Genomic DNA, 17,350 nt, shown 5'->3' on the forward strand with positions numbered 1-17,350 from the left:
TAGAGATTTTTAATAATAATATATTTCTAATTAACTTCTGCAGATTTTTAAGACTATTAAGATTAAAAATATTAATATTATTTGCTGTTTTTATATTAAGCAGCTTCTTACTAAAAATCTTAAGTTTTTTTTATTTTATTATTCTATTAAGTCTAATAAAAAGCTGTATATTTATTTTTACTTCTTTATTTTCGTATAAATATAAGAATTTGGGCGTAGGAAAGTAGAGTATAAGAATAAATAATTATATTATAGCTATAATATATACAAAGAATATAAATTATATAAAAAATAAAATATATATTTATAATTTAAAAAATAGAATAAATAATTTTTATGTCTTTTTAAAAGTTTTCTATAGTAATTTTTTTAAATTATTTTATAAAAATATTAAGGTTATTTTCTTTGACTTTATATTAAAAAAATAAGTTTTTAGAAAAGTATATTATAATATATAAACAGAATAAGTAGACTTTTTCTGGATATTATAATTAAAAAAAATATAATAATTATTTTTAATACTACTTACTAATAATACTAAGTAGTAGTAATTAATAATTTAAAGATATTTTTATACTCTTTTAATTACTAATATTACTATTTAATATACTAAAATATATAAATATATCTTAATCTTAATCGATAGTATAATACTATAAGTTTATTTTTTAAATATACTATAAAATATTTATAAATATATTTTATATCTATTTTTTCTATTTCTAAATTAATATTTATAATTCTTAAACTTAATATTTTATTAATATTTTTATAATAATATATCTTTACTGATTTTATAATAGTAATCTAACTTATATTATTATTATTATATAGTTTATTAAAAAAAAAGAGATTTAATTCTACTTTTTTATAAACTTTATTTTTTTTTTTAGTAGATATTATACTACTAGTAGTTTTTTTTTTTTATTTTATTATTTTAAGTTCTTTAGTTACTTTATATATTAATTTTTTTTATAACTAAAAATATATTTTAAGTAAAAGAATCAGGCTTTTATATCTTTTACTAGTCTAATAATCTAGAAATTAAAATATTTAGTTAGACAGTTTTATTAAGTATATCTTCTTTTTTATTATATTTACAATTCAACTAACTTTTTGTCTATTTAGAAACTGAGACTTTTTATTTATTTAATAAATAGAAATCTAATAGTAAAAGTATTTTAGTATTAGACTAATACTGAGCTTTTCTTTTATTAATATTCTATATATTACTAATAATTTAATATATAATAAACTTAGATATTTTTTTTAATAATATTTTTTTTAATAATATATTTCTTAATAATATATTCCTCGATAATATCTTTCTTAATAATATCTTTTTTAATAATATTTTTTTTAATAATATCTTTCTCAATAATATTTCTTTTGATAATATTTTTTTTAATAATATTTTTTTTAATAATATTTTTCTTAATAATATTTTTCTCGATAATATTTTTTTTAATAATATTTTTTTTAATAATATCTTTCTTAATAATATTAATAATATTTATTTAATAGAAATATATATATTTTAAAATAGATTATATTCTCTTCTAGAATACTCTTTTTATTTTAAGCCTATAATAAATAAAAGTTTATTAAATTAGTTTTTTATAAATAATTTTTAATTCTGTTTACAGACTCTCTATCTAACTTTTTTTTTATTTTTAGAATCTGGGCTTTTAGTACAGAGATTTCTTAAGAGAATTATACTAGCTTAGTAAAAATATTTTAATTACTTAATAATTCTTTAATTTAAATTTTTCTAAAAAAGCTGGATATTTTTAAATAAACTGTTAAAAAATTCTTATCTCTTTTTTTAACTAAAAAATATAAAGTTAATATTAATCTAATAATATAATCCTCTTTTCGGTTATTACCTAAAGAAGATTTTGCTGAGAAAATTCTAAAAAAACTTTAAATTATATATAATCTTTTAGAGTTATTTTATTATATTTTATTATTTTAGCTTAACCAGAAAAAGCTCTATTTTAAAATAATTAAATATTCTAATAATCTAGTTAAGCTCTGGTATTCTTATATATAAAGATTCTCTCTAATAACTATATTTAATAAATATATATTTTTTTTTAATAAAAATCTATTACTACTAGATGATTTTATTTAGATAAATTATAAAATACTCTGAAACTATAAAGTTTTTATTTAATATAATCAGATTATTTTTATAGAACTTAATAAACGAATATTTTTTTCTACTAATAATTAGATTATTCTAATTATATAACCGGTATTAGAATAATACTAACTATTTAAATTTTATAAAAATTATTCTGATTTTTTTAAATCAGATTATAACTATTTTTACTTTTTGGTCGAATATTAAAAGTATCTAAAGATCTTAATATTATTAGTTTTAAAATAAGTTAATTTTATATTTTTTTATTAGACTATTTTAAATAATAATTTAATTATTATTTTTTATATACTTTATCTATCTATTTATAAATTTTAATAATATATTAAGATATATTTTCTTCAAGCAGAGTTGGAGATTAAATATTATAAATATAGCTACTTTTAGTAGTTATTTAAATAGCTTAATATTTGGTTAATTCTATTTTTATTATTTATTAATAATTTTAGAGTATATTAAAATATATATAAAATTTTAAAAACTTTTTATCTTATTTTAGTAAAATTAACTTACCAGAAATAATATTATCTGAATAACTTTTTTATTCTAATATTAGATTTTTATAGTACAAAAATAAAAGATAGTATTTAGATATTTTAAAAAAAGATCTGGACTCTTTTTTAAGAATTTTATATATATTTTTATAGAATATATATAGTTATTATTATATTTATTATTATATTTACCGGCGATATACTTTAATAAATAAAAAATTCTAATACTTAAAATTATAGTATTAAGTTTGGGTATTATATCTACTATTATTTAAAAAATAGTAGATATAACTTAAAGTTTAACTCTTTTTTATACAGTCGGTATTACTTTAAAATTAAATTATTTTAAAAGTATATAAAAAGTTTTTTCTTATTTATTAAGCAGATTTAGTTTTTTAGTTTAAAAAATTTATTATTTTATTTATTACTATTTAAATTACTTGTATTATTATTAAATCTTGTTTTTAATCGACTGTATAATATTTCTTATTTAAATTAAAAGAATTTTAGTCTCTGTTTTTAGAACTTTATATTTTAGATTTTAAATTTAAAAAGTATAAAAAAATATTTTATAATATTTTAAAAAATTATTAGATCTACTTATTAGTCTTATCTGCTAGTATTTAAATATCTTTAAATATAGATATTATTTAAACTTAGATAAGTACTTATTCTACTTTTACTAATCTTATAATATAAAACTAATAAAACTTGGTTTTATTAAAAATATCTTAAATATACTTTAGTTTTACTTTTAATATTTTATTTATAAATTAAACTAAGTTTATTATTAGAATATATTATCCGGACCTGTATTGTTATTATTTAAAAGATTTTAATAACTTTAATATATTATATTATTCTAATTCTAATAATATTCCGACTTATTATATATAATTAAAAAACTTTTTAGTATTTTATTATAGTTACTTTATTACTTAAATCTTAAGATCTGAAAAGATTTATGTCTAATAATAATATATCTTATTTTTTATAATATAAATAACTAGCTAACTATTTATAAATAAATTATTAGTTTTAAAAAATAAATAGCTCCGAAATCTTGCTGTTCTAAATATTTATATTAGAATATACTTTCTATTATTTACTATAAAATATAGACTATTAATAAATTATAATATATTAAGTAGAGAACAGAAATACAGATAAATATAAAATAATTTTTTTACTATTTAGAATCTTAACTTTAATTATTTTTATTTTTATTTTTAGAATTTATAAGATCTGGGTAGATTGGGCCTCGCTATATAATCTTATAACTTATTTTTTTTAAATAGATTAAATTCGACAGTTTCTGCAACTTGGGTTTAATAGTACTTAAAATTATAACTTTTCTATTTAAGTTTAATTAATTTTAAAGTTCTACCAGCTATATTTATAGCTTTTAAATTACTATATTCTACTAAATAAATATAATTTTATAATTAAGAAATATATTCTATCTAAATAACTTAATTTTAGAAAACTAAGAGTCTATTTAATAGACTAAATTTTTAAAATATTTTTATTAGTATACTTAACAGAGTACTTTTAGAGTATTTTAATTTAATATAATAATATAATACTATCTTTTTAGAGTTATATTAGGATTTCTAAATAATTAATCTATAGTTTTTTATACTCTTTATATTATACTTACTAATATTTATTAGTTTCTATCTATTTTATAGTTAATTATTTATTTAATATTATTTTACTTTATTCTATTTTTCTTGTGGGATTATATACTATTTTAATTATTAATATTCTATATTTCTTTTTGTGAAATCTTTATAAGTAATTCGAAAAGATTTTTTATTAGTATTTTCTTATTTTAAATATTTAAATAAATAGGCTCTAATAAGCCCTAATTCTAATATTAAAGAAATATTTATATTAGATTTTTTATAGAAGTCTGCTTATACTTTTCTAATCTCAACAGTTTTAATATAGTATATATAGAATATTAACTTTATATAAAATATTATAAAGATTTCTATTATTTTTATATTTTAAAATACTATTTTATATATTTAAAAATCTTAATAGTACTGTTATTACTTCTTAGCCTATAGTTAAAAAATAAAAAGATAATTAATTTAATATAAAAATAAACTATAAAAAACTTTCATAATATTTAAGATAACTGTTAGTATTAAAATTAATTATTAAGTAATCTATTTTTAATATTAGTTATATACAGTTTTGTAATATACTCTTTCTATTATATAATAATATTTATTATTTTAAGACTATTTTTTACTACTATAACTGTATTCTAACTGTATTATAACTGTATTGTAACTGTATTATAACTGTATGATAACCAATAATCACTCTTTATAACTAAATACTACTATTATTAACAGTAGAAAAGGCTCTATACAGACCCCCTTGGCCTGCTATGTATTCTAGCGCCTCTTTCATTGTCCACAGTCAGGTGATGCGCCGTGGGTTAGGAGCCGTTTGCTATACAGCAGCCGGGAGGTATGTTTCCCCCTACAGGAGCCCCATCCATCACCTCTCCTTTTATTTTTTTTATTTTTTTTTTCGGCTTCTCAGGCTGCTTCCTTCCCTCGGCTCCTGTTGGGGTTCGACGAATTTTCTTCCAGTTCTTGGCATCCAGAGTTCTAAGTGGAGCAAGGCGGGTCTTGGCTACCAGCCTTATGTTAGTTAGTCTTGCTCAAGTGCACAAGTTTATCGAACGGCGAGATTCCTTTTGAATTCCGGGACATGCCAATCGGAAAACACATTCAAAAGCATACGACTAGGCTTTGTGCATACGAACTCTCCGGACTGGCTTGACTTGAGTAATAACACCTTAGCTGCTCAATGGCTGATTGATTCACACTCCTATTCTTATGTGCAATATCCTCGGAGGTGCCGGATTGGAGGAAGGGAACGCATTGCTTGCATTTCCAGCCTCATGCTTCAAAGTCAACCTAGTGATTCTTGCTTCCTGCTTGCCATGCGTCCTCGTATTGCGGGTAGTTGTAAGCCGCTTGTTGGCGCAGTTGCGAACACCTTGATAGCTCGAACCACACGAGGATTACATCGCGGGGGCGCGAGCCGAACAAAGAGAGATGGTAGTCGCACAGACCTGGATGAGGGGCAAGGGAGGAAGCCTGGTGTGAGATGACGATGCTGCTGCTAAAGATCAACCATAATCGCTGCGGTAGATGCTGTCTGCTTTCCGGCGTTGTGTCGCTAGACCAGCGATGTACCAATCTGAGCCTTCTGATCATGGTGATGGCCTACTATGTCATGCACACCTGGAGAGGCCGCATTGTCTGCCAAGCCTCAATATCTCTTAGGCTGTGTTCCTATCGGACAAGAAGGTTCCGTGATTGAGCTGAGAGTCGACCAAGGGAAGCAGGAATGACATCGCGTTGGCGCCCGCAGTATATGCAAGGGAGAGTCCACCTTAGTGATTGAATGGACAAAGAGGACGAGATCATATGGTTCGATAAGCGGGTAAACGGCAGTACGTAGAGGAGAAGGAGAAGGAGTCTCTTCGTCTTGGCATCCACATGTACATGTAGTCACGAGTACTCAGTAACTTAGTTTATCGCTGTGTTGATAATTTGATGACAATGGACCCCCCCTCCCCCTCCCCCCACCGCTCCGATATCGTTGCCAGCCCAGATGAATCATGCCTGCCTATCCGGGATTAGTGTGGGCGCAAAGTTGGCTGTACGCATTGACAACGCTTGCCTCAAATAGGAATGGTGCTGTCATTGGAAGGGCGTGCAGTCTTGCATGAGCTCCAGTTTTTTCCTGATCTCTTGTCCATTGCTCGCCTATCCCCGTCCGGACCACGCAGCCTTCTCCGGAGACCAACAATCGCTACTCCGTAGGTCTAACGGGTTACGATCCAGCGCTCCATGGCTCCATGAAACACCCCCCCCTCCCCCCCGGGGTGCATGGAAGGAACTGGCAAATCGACCAGGGTTCTGCAGTTCGGCGTGCTTTTGATACCCCAGACGAAAAATATAGTCATGTTGGCTGTCCCGTCCGCCCGCCAACAACCCGCTTACTATCCATTTTTACAGACAGTTCATGACTTGGTCTCTTGCTCCATACTATTGCTCGTCTGATCTTCCTCTTTGTTCATCTTCCAGAAGAAGATAGACACGGATAACTTGTTCGCAAGCCTCCCACTGACTTCTTTCTTGAATTTAATATTCCCTCAAAAGATCTCGTCCAGTGGGATATGGAGTACTTCGATTTCGACGAGGCTTCGTATGATTCGCACTCTCTTGTACGCGAAGATGACATTGCCTCCGACAAGTTTGAGATTGACGAGGGTGATGCCGCTGCGAACTACAACTCCTTCCTCCAAGACGAACCCTTAGATTTCTCCAACGACCCACCGAAGCAGGGTCTCGAAGAACATCAATTGGTGGATGTTCCTAATTCGCTTCTTGATAATGGTGTCTATCCAATGAGGCGTGCCAGGGAGCCCTGTGATTTCTGCAGGCATATGAATCTAGATTGCTTTGTTGCGAAGAGTGGAGTGATGCGTCAAAGTGGCTGTACTTGTTGCATCTCTCTCTGGCGTGAATGCAGTTTCACGAAGCAGGTCGAAGCTCCCGGCCGGTTCCTGGACACATTACACCCGATTGCCGAAAACATCGATAATACTACTGGCGGTCTAACAGGGAAGAAGGCGCTTAAGTCCCATTCGTACATCGCCGAGGAAGCGGACGGCCAGTCAAGGAAGAGCAATTCCCGATTGTCGCGCGAGGCGGTCCGCATCCTCAAGACCTGGCTGCTGGACCACAGTGCCTATCCTTACCCTACTGACCAAGAAAAAGACGAGCTGAAGCAACGCACGGGTCTAAAACGAACCCAGATATGCAATTGGCTTGCCAACGCTCGGCGACGCGGTAAAGTTCGAGCTCCTCCGCGCAGCGGTTCTCCAGCAGCGCCCGGAGCAGTGGATATCCCCGGACAGCAGCAACGTCGAGACGTCGCAACCATGACGCCTCTTGAGCGTTGGAAGCACTCTCCTCCCGAAAACGAACCCGCTGCCACATCCGATATTATTCGAGCTTTGAACAATACGTCCCTAGATCCTGAGCGGCCGCGCTCTTTTCATCCAGGTCACGTGCGTTCCCATTCTCGGAAGACTGGGTCCAGCAATGACTCAAGCCATGACAACTCCAATTTGTTTAATGCTCCATCAGTCAGCAGTCATGAAACCAGTCAATCGGCCAGTCGCTCTTCCTTATCCGATCTCTCCTTTGCGTCCGCCTTCTCACACCGTTCCTCATTGGGGTCGTTTGGCTCGATGGAACGGAAGGAACGGCGTCGTCGTCGGAAGCCTTCACTGCCCGTCAACCCGTTCAACCAGCAGAAGACCCGCAACGCCCGAATATTTCAATGCACCTTCTGTACAGATACCTTCCAGACAAAGTATGACTGGCAACGCCATGAGAAGTCGCTTCATCTAGCCCTCGAGAAGTGGACATGCTCGCCGTTAGGGGGGGTTGCCTTTATCGGTGGTGCCAATCGCTGTGTGTTCTGCATGGCCGTTGACCCAGACATGGACCACCTGGAGTCACACAACTACAGTGCCTGCCAAGAGAAAACATCTGCGGAACGTTCCTTCTATCGGAAGGATCATCTCAATCAGCACCTTCGGCTCATGCACAATGTCAAATTTCTCTCATCCATGGATGCATGGCGGAGTAGCATCACTGAATTGAAGTCACGATGTGGATTCTGCGGAATTGGTCTATCGACCTGGAAGGACCGAGTCGATCATCTGGCCTCGCATTTCAAGAATGGCAGCAACATGACTCAATGGCGAGGTGATTGGGGCTTTGAGCCCTTCATCTTAGGCCTCGTTGAGAATGCCATGCCACCGTACCTCATTGGCCACGACCAGAAGACCCTCAATCCCTTCAAGCCTTCTTCTGCAGCAGGCAAAGCGCCTGGACTCGTGGTAGCAGAAGACGCCAATTGCTTCATTCGACTGAAACATGAACTCACTGCCTTCATACACAATCAAGTAGCTGCAGGCGTTGTGCCCTCGGATCAGATGATTCAAGATGAAGCCCGGATGATCATTTACGGCACCGACGACCGCTGGCACCAGACTTGTGCCGACAACCCGGTCTGGCTCAGCTTCCTGAAACGGGATACTGGTCTTGAGGTTGTTCCCGGCTCGGACCACATCCAGCTCTCTGACTTGGGTATGCAGCCCCCATTCGCCGCAACGGACGGACTGCGACAGCCACCCTTGGAAACCAATTTGTTAGCACGGTCTGCCTGTCGTTCACAGCAACCATTCAGTCCTATGGCTCCTCCTTCCGGGTTTCACAGCCCTGCGCTTCCAGGAACTAGTAGGTCCTCTGTCCCAGCAAGCGCACCTGGAAGCTCCATTGGTAGCTATGCCGAGAATTCTGGCATCATGCCCACTAGACCACAGTCAGAATTGTCGTCTGACTGGGGAAGCAGTTTGTCTGCTGGACCGACCGCGTTTTCTACTCCGTTGAGCGCTTCGGTTGATCCATTCGTGCAAATGGGATTCGACCCAGAATTCCTTCAACAGTTGAATTCCCGGTACGATGAGATGCCCTTGGAGGAATTGCAGGGTCTGGGTTTCGGAGGCGACGGCGGAAGTGATAATGATTTTATTTCCCATGAACATGAGGCACAGGTGGCAGTTTCGATGGCACAGCCACTGGCTCCGTCAAAGATGGCTTCGGCACCCATTCCTATACCCAGTCCCAAGCAAAACGAAGTGTACATGTCCGATGCAGGTCTTGATCCGAACCACAGTCTGGCACAAGATCTATATTTTCCTGGAAGGAATGCCTGATTGGCGAAAGAGGAGGAGTAATTGGCCTAGGAGATTGTCAGACGGACAAAGTTATGGTGGTAAAAGTCTCGGATTCTGTTTTTAGTTAGTCATGTCATCGTCTTGTGAGCGTTCAAAAGGTTCTTTAATTGACACAGAAGTTAAAGCGGGCGATGTTTAGTCTTAATATAATCGGTTCATAAAGGGATTCGATCCTTGATTCGCACATGTCAGACGTAGGGCGCAGGGCGTGTAACTTGAACTGACAGGCGTGCCACTTCCATTTGATTGGCTAGGTATCTTGGGTCTGGTATCCATCCTGGATGGCTCGCGTGAACGAATGAAATGAATTGATACCCAGTACCTATGAATGTTTTCATGGTTACTCACGGAGCACCTTGACGGGGGTGGCTCGGTATTGTCGCGGGATTGCTTGCTTATCGGGGGTAAGGGAAAGGGAAACCGAGTCGAGATGAGTCTATCTATCTATTGACATCCGTGATTGACATGTGATTCTCTCGGAACTGGACGCCGGGGCTTTTCGAGGGGATTTTCCCCCTCCAACGCAATCGAAATGGTCTTCATGCATCAGTCGCTGCTACTTAACGGTCTGACACAGCCACGTGCAAATTCACCGTGGCCTGATAATATCAGTAGACCCAAGAAAAACCACAAGCGAGTCTCAACGCTTTCCCGCCCGCCTGCGTATGTCTGACGCAGACCCTTTAGCCTTTCGCCCTTCCTCCTCTCCAGGTACTATTCAGGGTCAAAGACGGCATTTGGCCTTCAATAATGGCCGTCATGGATGATCGAACACCTTTACATGACACAATGGTCTATCCTCAGGCGTTTACCACCTTCTTTCCCGTCATTCCAGCATCTCTCCGACGGCGACTCCCTAGCTTTTACTCTACAATTCAGCGATCGGTCAGCTCAGGCGTCGCGCCAAACTTCAAGGCGAATACGACTGGCGAGCAACCGAGTGCCTCCATGCACTCGCGTATGCCGTCATCTTCCATTCCGGAATTGGAGTGCTATAAGACCCTGCCTGACTCACTCAGCGGCGACTTTTTCCCGCGGCCTGCGACAGCGGATAGTTTGAGCAATGAGCGAGACTCTTGCGTGTCGTCTGTATCGGGAAAGGCTCCAGACATGAGTGAGATCACTGCCTTTGAAGACGGTAGATATGGTGATACATTCGGCGTACCATCATCATCGAAGTACGAAGCCGAGTCTGGATTGCGATGGAATAGAGTAATACCTGGTTTGTAATAGCAACACCTATCCCCTCTTAATAGATCTGAATTGGTCCGGATTATGCCCTGATCCTCCGACTACAGAACGCGGAGTTCTCGGTGCAAGATGATCTGGAAATTCTGTTGCGTCAGGACTGACTCACTTTTTACCATTAGCGCTGAGCCTTCTCCGAAACGCTGGATATGAAGCGCAACTGCCCCGATGCGACGGTCCCCTGGCCCGCTCGTTGTACATTACTGCCCTGGGATATCTATTAGATGCTCTACCCGCAGAACTGACTCACGACGAGATCGCAACCATCCGACATAACCTTCCATCAAGTCTCCAGTCATCCACATTGGTACCGGGCGATGCAAGCCAGCCGGCAACAGGGCTTATAAGTTCTGACGCAGAACCAGACACATATCATCGGTCTAATAAGTCTGGAAGGTCAATCCTGCATCGCTTGCTGGCGTTCGTTATTATTCAAATCTTTGTCCTTGTGCGATACGTCGTCCCGTACCTGAAGCTACTCCTTGCGCGGGTCTATCAGTACGAGCGCTCTCATCGGGTCACCGAACGTGTCATTTCAACGACGCTGGACACGGTAGATAGCTGGGGCAAACGAAGCATGAGCTTTGGGTCTACCATCCTGGGTCTTTACGAAGGGAGGGTGCGCTCGACTGTGATCAATATTACAGACTGGTGGGTGGAAGGTATCGCGGGTGGTATCTATGAGGGCGTGGGAGAGGGTATGACGGTTCTGGGGCTGATGCAACCCCACGCAAAACTCGAGAGGGCCTCAATTCAAGCACTCAGAAGGGGGCTGTGAAATGACATTTTTATGACCTGAGCTTTGTAGGCAGGATGTCTGTGATTGCGGTGCACTTTCCTATTTGCGTTATTGGAGCACTCACCACAAGCGTTGAATTTCATGCAAGTATAGAGATAGACTAGTCGACTATTTGAAAATGAACCAAGATTGTACTTAGTACATACCTCGCTATATCCTTATCTGCCTTGAGGCACTGCAGGCGGGGGTGGAGATAACGGGGATAAGGCGAGATCCAACAACTTCCAGTTGTCAATCGAGCCCGCCCGCCCCTAAAGAATGGAAAGCCAGACTAGATCAGTGGACTTCCGCCTCAACCATAAACATCATGTCGACAACCCGTTTACCCAGCATTCCATCCCTTCGGAAACAGCAGCTTCTTTTGGAATTGTCAGTCAGTCCATAATCAAGTGTTGTCCAATCTCCGGCTAATTGCACCAGTGCAAGTTTGCAACATGCAGCCCCGCCGGGCACCTACGTGAGCCTCAGTCCCGGTGACCCAACGCTCTGGTCTGGTGTCATCTTTGTTCGCGCTGGTAAGAGATCTCCACACGTTCGGCAGGCCAAGTGAAGTTTCATAGTAGTCAATGCACATGCTTATCACTCGTCTGTTAAAGGTCCATATGCCTCCGCTGTCCTCCGTTTCCAGATCCGCTTCCCTGACTTCTATCCCGACATGCCGCCCATGGTCAACTTCGCGACCGACGTCTTTCACCCCCTGGTCGTGCCCCTCACCACTTACACCTTCAGCACAGGTGCCTCGAATGAAGATCCCGTCAGCGCCACCGACGATGAGCGCTTACCCCCTGGCGGATTTAGTTTACGGCACGGGTTCCCGCACTGGTTCGGTCGGGCCAAACGAGGCGGATGCAACCCGTCAACAGCTCCATCCATCAAAGCCGTGAGCGTGCGCAACTCGACCATCAGCACTAATACAAACGGAGGAAGGAGACCTGATACGCCGGCCGGCGAAGAACCTATACCCGACCAAGACCAAACAACCCCCACCTCGCCCACGACGGAAGAGATCGACCCCACTTCTCCGACAGCAGACCGACGATTCTCGGAAACGAGGCAAACCGTCCCCGTAGCAGTCCTTCTTGACTATATCCGCTCGACATTCGACGACGCGACTGTTCTGGACTCCTTACCATTGGAGGCGGCCGCGAACCCGAGCGCGTGGCATGCGTGGAAGGCGCACCAGAGGGGCAGCGACAGTGCTACAGCTACCTCATTGGGGGTGGTGAAGAAGGCTGGAAGCCCGCAAGCCAGGGCCCCTGGGGATTGGCACTGGGATGGGATCTGGGTGAGACGGGTGCAGAGTGAGGTTGAGGCTAGTATTTCGGATTCAACTCTGTATGGGCCCACGCGCGGAGGAGCGGATGAGACGGTATGTTATTTCATGTTCTTTTCCCCCTTTCAGCGAGGGACTGTTGCTGACATGGACTGGCCATAGATTCGATTCACCCGTTTGGACAAGGCTACGCTCGCATCGGTGATGGAGAAAATCAACCCACGAACGGAGGAGGTGCATCAATAAAGCCTACGAGCTAGGTGCTTCAATATACCCATTGTACTACCATCAATCAGTTGATCTGGGATATTCCTACTTCCCATACCTCATTGTTCATGACCTCGGGAATTTCATCATGGCTCCCGTTTTGAAGTCGCTGTTCGCACCTTCCCATTCGTTGCACAGCAGCTAGCAACTTACCCCGGACCGTGGACCCTCTCAGTACCCTCAATTTCAGAACACCAGAACCAAGCATCCCAATCACCAGCCTCCTGTATATCCTATCTATGCAACTTTCATCACAGCTTACAAGCCTTGTGGCAATTGTCATCCAACCCCTCTCAAGATTCAACCCACATCAACATCCAAACCATTCACCGCAAATCCCACCGACATAAGCTTTCCTGACACTTACAATGCTCACCACCTTCAGTGAGAAGCGAACTTTTTCCCCGTCCAACTATAAGACAACGATCATCGTCTGTCTCCTCATCCTCGTCCCTATCGTTACAATCTGTTGCATTTTCGCCTTAGCTGTCGCCTGCTCCGAGTACTGCAGCTCCCGCAGCAAGCGTCGGTCCTTCAGAGCTGGTGGGGGCGGGCGAGGGGGAGCAAGAAAAGAAGGGACCGTACGCATCTTCTTTCGGGCGCCGCAGAACTCGCGCGATGGCGGCCCAGTACCATGAGCTGAGGATTTTGGTTTCGATTTCTCCTCGCTGAGAAAGTTTGAAAATAAGCTTGTGCCGAAGGAATCAAAGCTTATATCCAGAAGTCATCAGTTCCAAGGTTGGATTATGGTGCCTGATGCTCGATCTAGTCTGGGATGTGTGGGCTTCAAGGAGTTTCGGTATGTGATCAAGTAAGAGGAAGCAGAGGAGCGCGAAGATTCGGCGGTGGGTTGTCAACTCGCCTCCCTTGACACGATGCGATGCAGTTGTTTTGACGCCCAGATTTGCTGGAGTACGGCAGTCAATGTGGCCGTAGTCGGAGTCGATGCTGGCAAAAGAACCTCCTTGCTCACTATTCTCTCCCCGGCCTCACAATTGAAGAGTCTCTTTGATGATCCAGTGTAACTAAATCTCTTATGCATACAGAATGAGATTGTGGAAGTATATCCATGGAGAGGCAGTACTACAAAATGCGACCCTTCCACTGTTAATCGGATATTCTCATATACTGGTATTCCCCTTCTCATTTCCTACGTGCCCCCCCCCCCCCCACCCCAGTCTCAAACTGGTCCTATCCTTCTACGAAGTTCTCCAACCACGGCGCATTATCATGCACCGCCGTCTTGTCCCAGAGTGGCTCCCCATCATCATCGAAATCCGCCCACTGGAAAAAGCTACACCCTTTCTTGCCCGGGGCATACCCCGCATAGCACATCCACATATACCGGCCCCGGGTCTCGCGTCTGCGCTGCACACACCGCAGAATCGTATGGGCGCCACACCGGCACCGGGGCGTATACCGCGGGTGCAATGAGTCGCGGTACCACCGATACGTGACATTGATGCGCCGATTCCCTGCCAGCGGATGCGGCGAGATGGTTTGTGCCGGGACAATGGCGTGCTTCCATTCCTCTTGCATCTCAGCGTGCATGACCAGCAGCGAGTTGTGCGGGAGGTGTATAGAGATTTGACCCTGAGCGTCTGCCCGGGATGATGCTGATGCTGATGCTGATGCTGGTGATGACGATGTCATCGGTGCTTTGCGAGAGTTGTTGTGTTCTTCCAAAGGATTCGGTTCCTTCGGGACTTTGGCCGAAGTGGAAGTCTTCTCCGCTGTATGCGCCGAGATCCGTCTTTCGGGAGTATCTTCCGGCGCCCCCAGGTCTTCAGCGTCATCGTCGTCATGGTCGTTTGTGGGAACAATCCTTCGGACACGAAACTCCCGCTCAACGCCGAGACTCAAGCTTCCGATCACGGCCCGCGGGCCGAGATAGGTCAGCTCATCCGAGTGGTATCCAACCGCCTCCGTGGGGCCGTCGTAGCAATTCACAAAGGCCGCATTGGGCATCCACACCTTGGGGGACTGATACTTCAGCTTGCGGCCGCCCGGGTAGACGGTGCGGATGCGGTGCTGGATCTCCGCGTTGACCGCCTGCTGGACCTTGCCGGAGACCGCGCGCAGTTGGGGGGTGGTCTGCCTGACGGTGGCCCGGTAGGTGCCGCCGTAGGTGTACTCGGAGGTGTGCTGGCGGTGTTGCTCGGGGGTGGCGACGTAGATGCTGGCGGAGTGGGGGCTCTGGACGGTGCGGTCGAAGAGCTGGAATCGGTAGCGCGAGAAGTGCTGCGATTCGTCGAGGAGCTCGAGGAGGAGCGCGTTGGCTTGCTCCGCGGGCAGGAAGTTGTGGATGATGGTGCAGGGCGTGTGCGCCGCGATGTCTTCCGGGGAGTATAGATGCAGCGTCTTGCCTTTTCGGGTCCGCGATCGCTTTTGTCCCGGGTGGTGGGATATTCGCATGTGGGCATTCAAGGAAGTCTGAACGGCGGGTGTGGCGCCGGCCGTTGATCGCCTTTTGAGAGGGTACAGAGAGGCTTGAGCTTGGATTGTGGTGGTTGCCGTCTCGACGCAGCCGCCAGTGGAGAGTAGAATCTCCATCAATGCATCTAGAGCCATGTTTGGGAAGAGTGAGGCCAGGCGCGCGAGCTTCATATCGGTCGAGTCTTCGTCGGAGCAGGTGGGCGCCGGTGGACTCCGGGCCCGTTTTCTGGAAAGATACCGTTCCATGGTGTACACTCCTCTCAAAAAGCCAAGTATTTCGACTATCACAAAATCAAAAGGAATTGTATAATTGACGAGCACGAAGGGATTGAACGATGACAAACTGGAAGCGATGGGTGGAAATGGATGTCCTATCACCACGTGACTGCTCTCAATATGGCCAATGAGCAGGCGTGCTCCTTGCGCGATAAGAACCACACTGGAAGAGACTTGTCGATTGACTTAAGTTGCTGCACAGTATATGGAAATTAGACTTGATCAAGCTCCGCAGTCATAACCATGATACTCTCAATACCTTTTATATAAGAATACTCTATCTATCCCAGCTCTATACCTATACACCCGGTTCCTAACGCCAACGATCTATACGAGCCAAAAGAGCCCAAACTCCAAGAGACATGAATCAATCCATCAAGACCACTGACTCTCTCCCAGATAAATTCGGCCAGAGCGATGAAACCGACTCAATCCATTTCCAAACCTCATCCCCTCGAGTACCTCCACGACTGCTGAGAGCGCCACCTGCGTCCAGCCGGGGTACTCTCCGTCCGCGGGGTTGGAGTCCCGCCTCCTCCGATCCGGGAAATTCTCCTCCACCATGATGACCGGACATCGGCCGTAAGACATCTCCCCGGATCCCTTTTCGCTGCCGTCTTGCGTCGGACCCCCCCTCGCCTCCTCGGCCGTGTCCACCCCGTCCTCCTCCTTCGTCATCATTCTCTCCAAAGCCCGCAGCACCTCCTCGTCCACCACCAAACACACCCGCAACCGCGCCGGCAGCTCCATCAGCGGCAGCTCCAGGTCCGCGCGCTTCCAGTCGTGGAACGCGCGGCGGACGGCGCCGATCTCCGCTCCCGCATACCGCGTCTCGTCGCTGAAGACCTTGCAGGCGTAGCTCGTCTCGAGGAGGTGCCGCTGCTTGCGCGTGCCGGGGAGCCGGCGCGGGATGGCCGCCTGGACCTCGTAGGACAGGGCGCGCAGGAACACTGGTAGGAGTCGGTCCGAGCGGGCGCTGTAGGCCGTGCGATAGACGACGGGGCCCCAGGTTAGGGCCAGGAAGTCGCGTTCTGGGCTCGGGGGCAGCGAGCGGATGCCCGGCTGGGCGCCGATGTTGTAGATCTCTGTCGTGAGGAAGTTGGCGGCTGGGGTTGGGGATGATGCATGGTTTGGGGGATGGTCGTTGTTGTTGTCATCGGTCCAGGCTGAGGGCATGGTGGTGGTGGTGGTGGTTTTAGGAAAGTGTGATTAAGTGAGTGTGCTTAGAACAGGGACGGTGGAGGGGAGGAGAATTCATGAGAAAGGCCATGGTGAAGATTTACCCTTTGGGCTTCAAAGTTTAAATCTGGCCCTGATGGCGTCACTGTGACATCCTTTTCCTTCCTATTCTAGAAACATAGGGAGCGCTGATTGATATTCTGATGATTGTGTCTAAATGAAGATGAACACCCTGGTTACTTGTTGATATAGTTCAGGTCCAAAGAATCGAATCGACAGGCGTGGCGTGCATGTGGCAGGTTATAAACCCGACCAGGTCAAGATCGTCGTCGGACTGCCGAACCTCGGCTCTTCTCCATCGCTC

The 17,350-nt window shown here is 42.0% G+C and overlaps 6 protein-coding genes across 6 annotated transcripts; 3 read left to right on the plus strand and 3 right to left on the minus strand.

Moving 5' to 3' along the window:
- Positions 1 to 5,168: 5,168 nt before the first annotated feature.
- Positions 5,169 to 6,204, minus strand: BO95DRAFT_438516 (uncharacterized protein). Its single transcript, XM_025585534.1, has one exon. The coding sequence runs from the start codon at positions 5,901 to 5,903 to the stop codon at positions 5,601 to 5,603; it is 303 nt and encodes a 100-aa protein (XP_025446699.1). The 5' UTR covers positions 5,904 to 6,204; the 3' UTR covers positions 5,169 to 5,600.
- A 667-nt stretch (positions 6,205 to 6,871) lies between these two features.
- Positions 6,872 to 9,487, plus strand: BO95DRAFT_352874 (putative homeobox and C2H2 transcription factor; the record flags this gene model as incomplete). The annotated part of the gene is made up of 1 exon (XM_025582152.1): positions 6,872 to 9,487. One exon carries the CDS (start codon positions 6,872 to 6,874, stop codon positions 9,485 to 9,487), a length of 2,616 nt encoding a protein of 871 aa, XP_025446700.1.
- Positions 9,488 to 10,036: 549 nt separating this feature from the next.
- On the plus strand, positions 10,037 to 11,534 carry BO95DRAFT_404366 (uncharacterized protein; the record flags this gene model as incomplete). The annotated part of the gene is made up of 2 exons (XM_025583954.1): positions 10,037 to 10,730; positions 10,879 to 11,534. Exons 1-2 carry the CDS (start codon positions 10,259 to 10,261, stop codon positions 11,532 to 11,534), a joined length of 1,128 nt encoding a protein of 375 aa, XP_025446701.1. The 5' UTR covers positions 10,037 to 10,258.
- Positions 11,535 to 11,862: 328 nt separating this feature from the next.
- BO95DRAFT_449538 (putative ubiquitin-conjugating enzyme) lies at positions 11,863 to 13,074 on the plus strand (the record flags this gene model as incomplete). Its single annotated transcript, XM_025587955.1, has 4 exons — positions 11,863 to 11,924; positions 11,976 to 12,070; positions 12,152 to 12,924; positions 12,991 to 13,074. The coding sequence occupies 4 exons, from the start codon at positions 11,863 to 11,865 to the stop codon at positions 13,072 to 13,074; spliced, it is 1,014 nt and encodes a 337-aa protein (XP_025446702.1).
- A 1,209-nt stretch (positions 13,075 to 14,283) lies between these two features.
- BO95DRAFT_379954 (putative CUE domain protein) lies at positions 14,284 to 15,830 on the minus strand (the record flags this gene model as incomplete). Its single annotated transcript, XM_025583330.1, has 2 exons — positions 14,803 to 15,830; positions 14,284 to 14,688 (listed from the first exon to the last, which is right to left on the minus strand). The coding sequence occupies exons 1-2, from the start codon at positions 15,775 to 15,777 to the stop codon at positions 14,287 to 14,289; spliced, it is 1,377 nt and encodes a 458-aa protein (XP_025446703.1). The 5' UTR covers positions 15,778 to 15,830.
- Positions 15,831 to 16,058: 228 nt separating this feature from the next.
- On the minus strand, positions 16,059 to 17,266 carry BO95DRAFT_438521 (uncharacterized protein). Its single transcript, XM_025585535.1, has one exon. The coding sequence runs from the start codon at positions 16,981 to 16,983 to the stop codon at positions 16,183 to 16,185; it is 801 nt and encodes a 266-aa protein (XP_025446704.1). The 5' UTR covers positions 16,984 to 17,266; the 3' UTR covers positions 16,059 to 16,182.
- Positions 17,267 to 17,350: the final 84 nt, after the last annotated feature.

The sequence above is a fragment of the Aspergillus brunneoviolaceus genome (assembly GCF_003184695.1).
Source record: "Aspergillus brunneoviolaceus CBS 621.78 unplaced genomic scaffold BO95scaffold_5, whole genome shotgun sequence".
Lineage (NCBI taxonomy): Eukaryota > Fungi > Ascomycota > Eurotiomycetes > Eurotiales > Aspergillaceae > Aspergillus > Aspergillus brunneoviolaceus.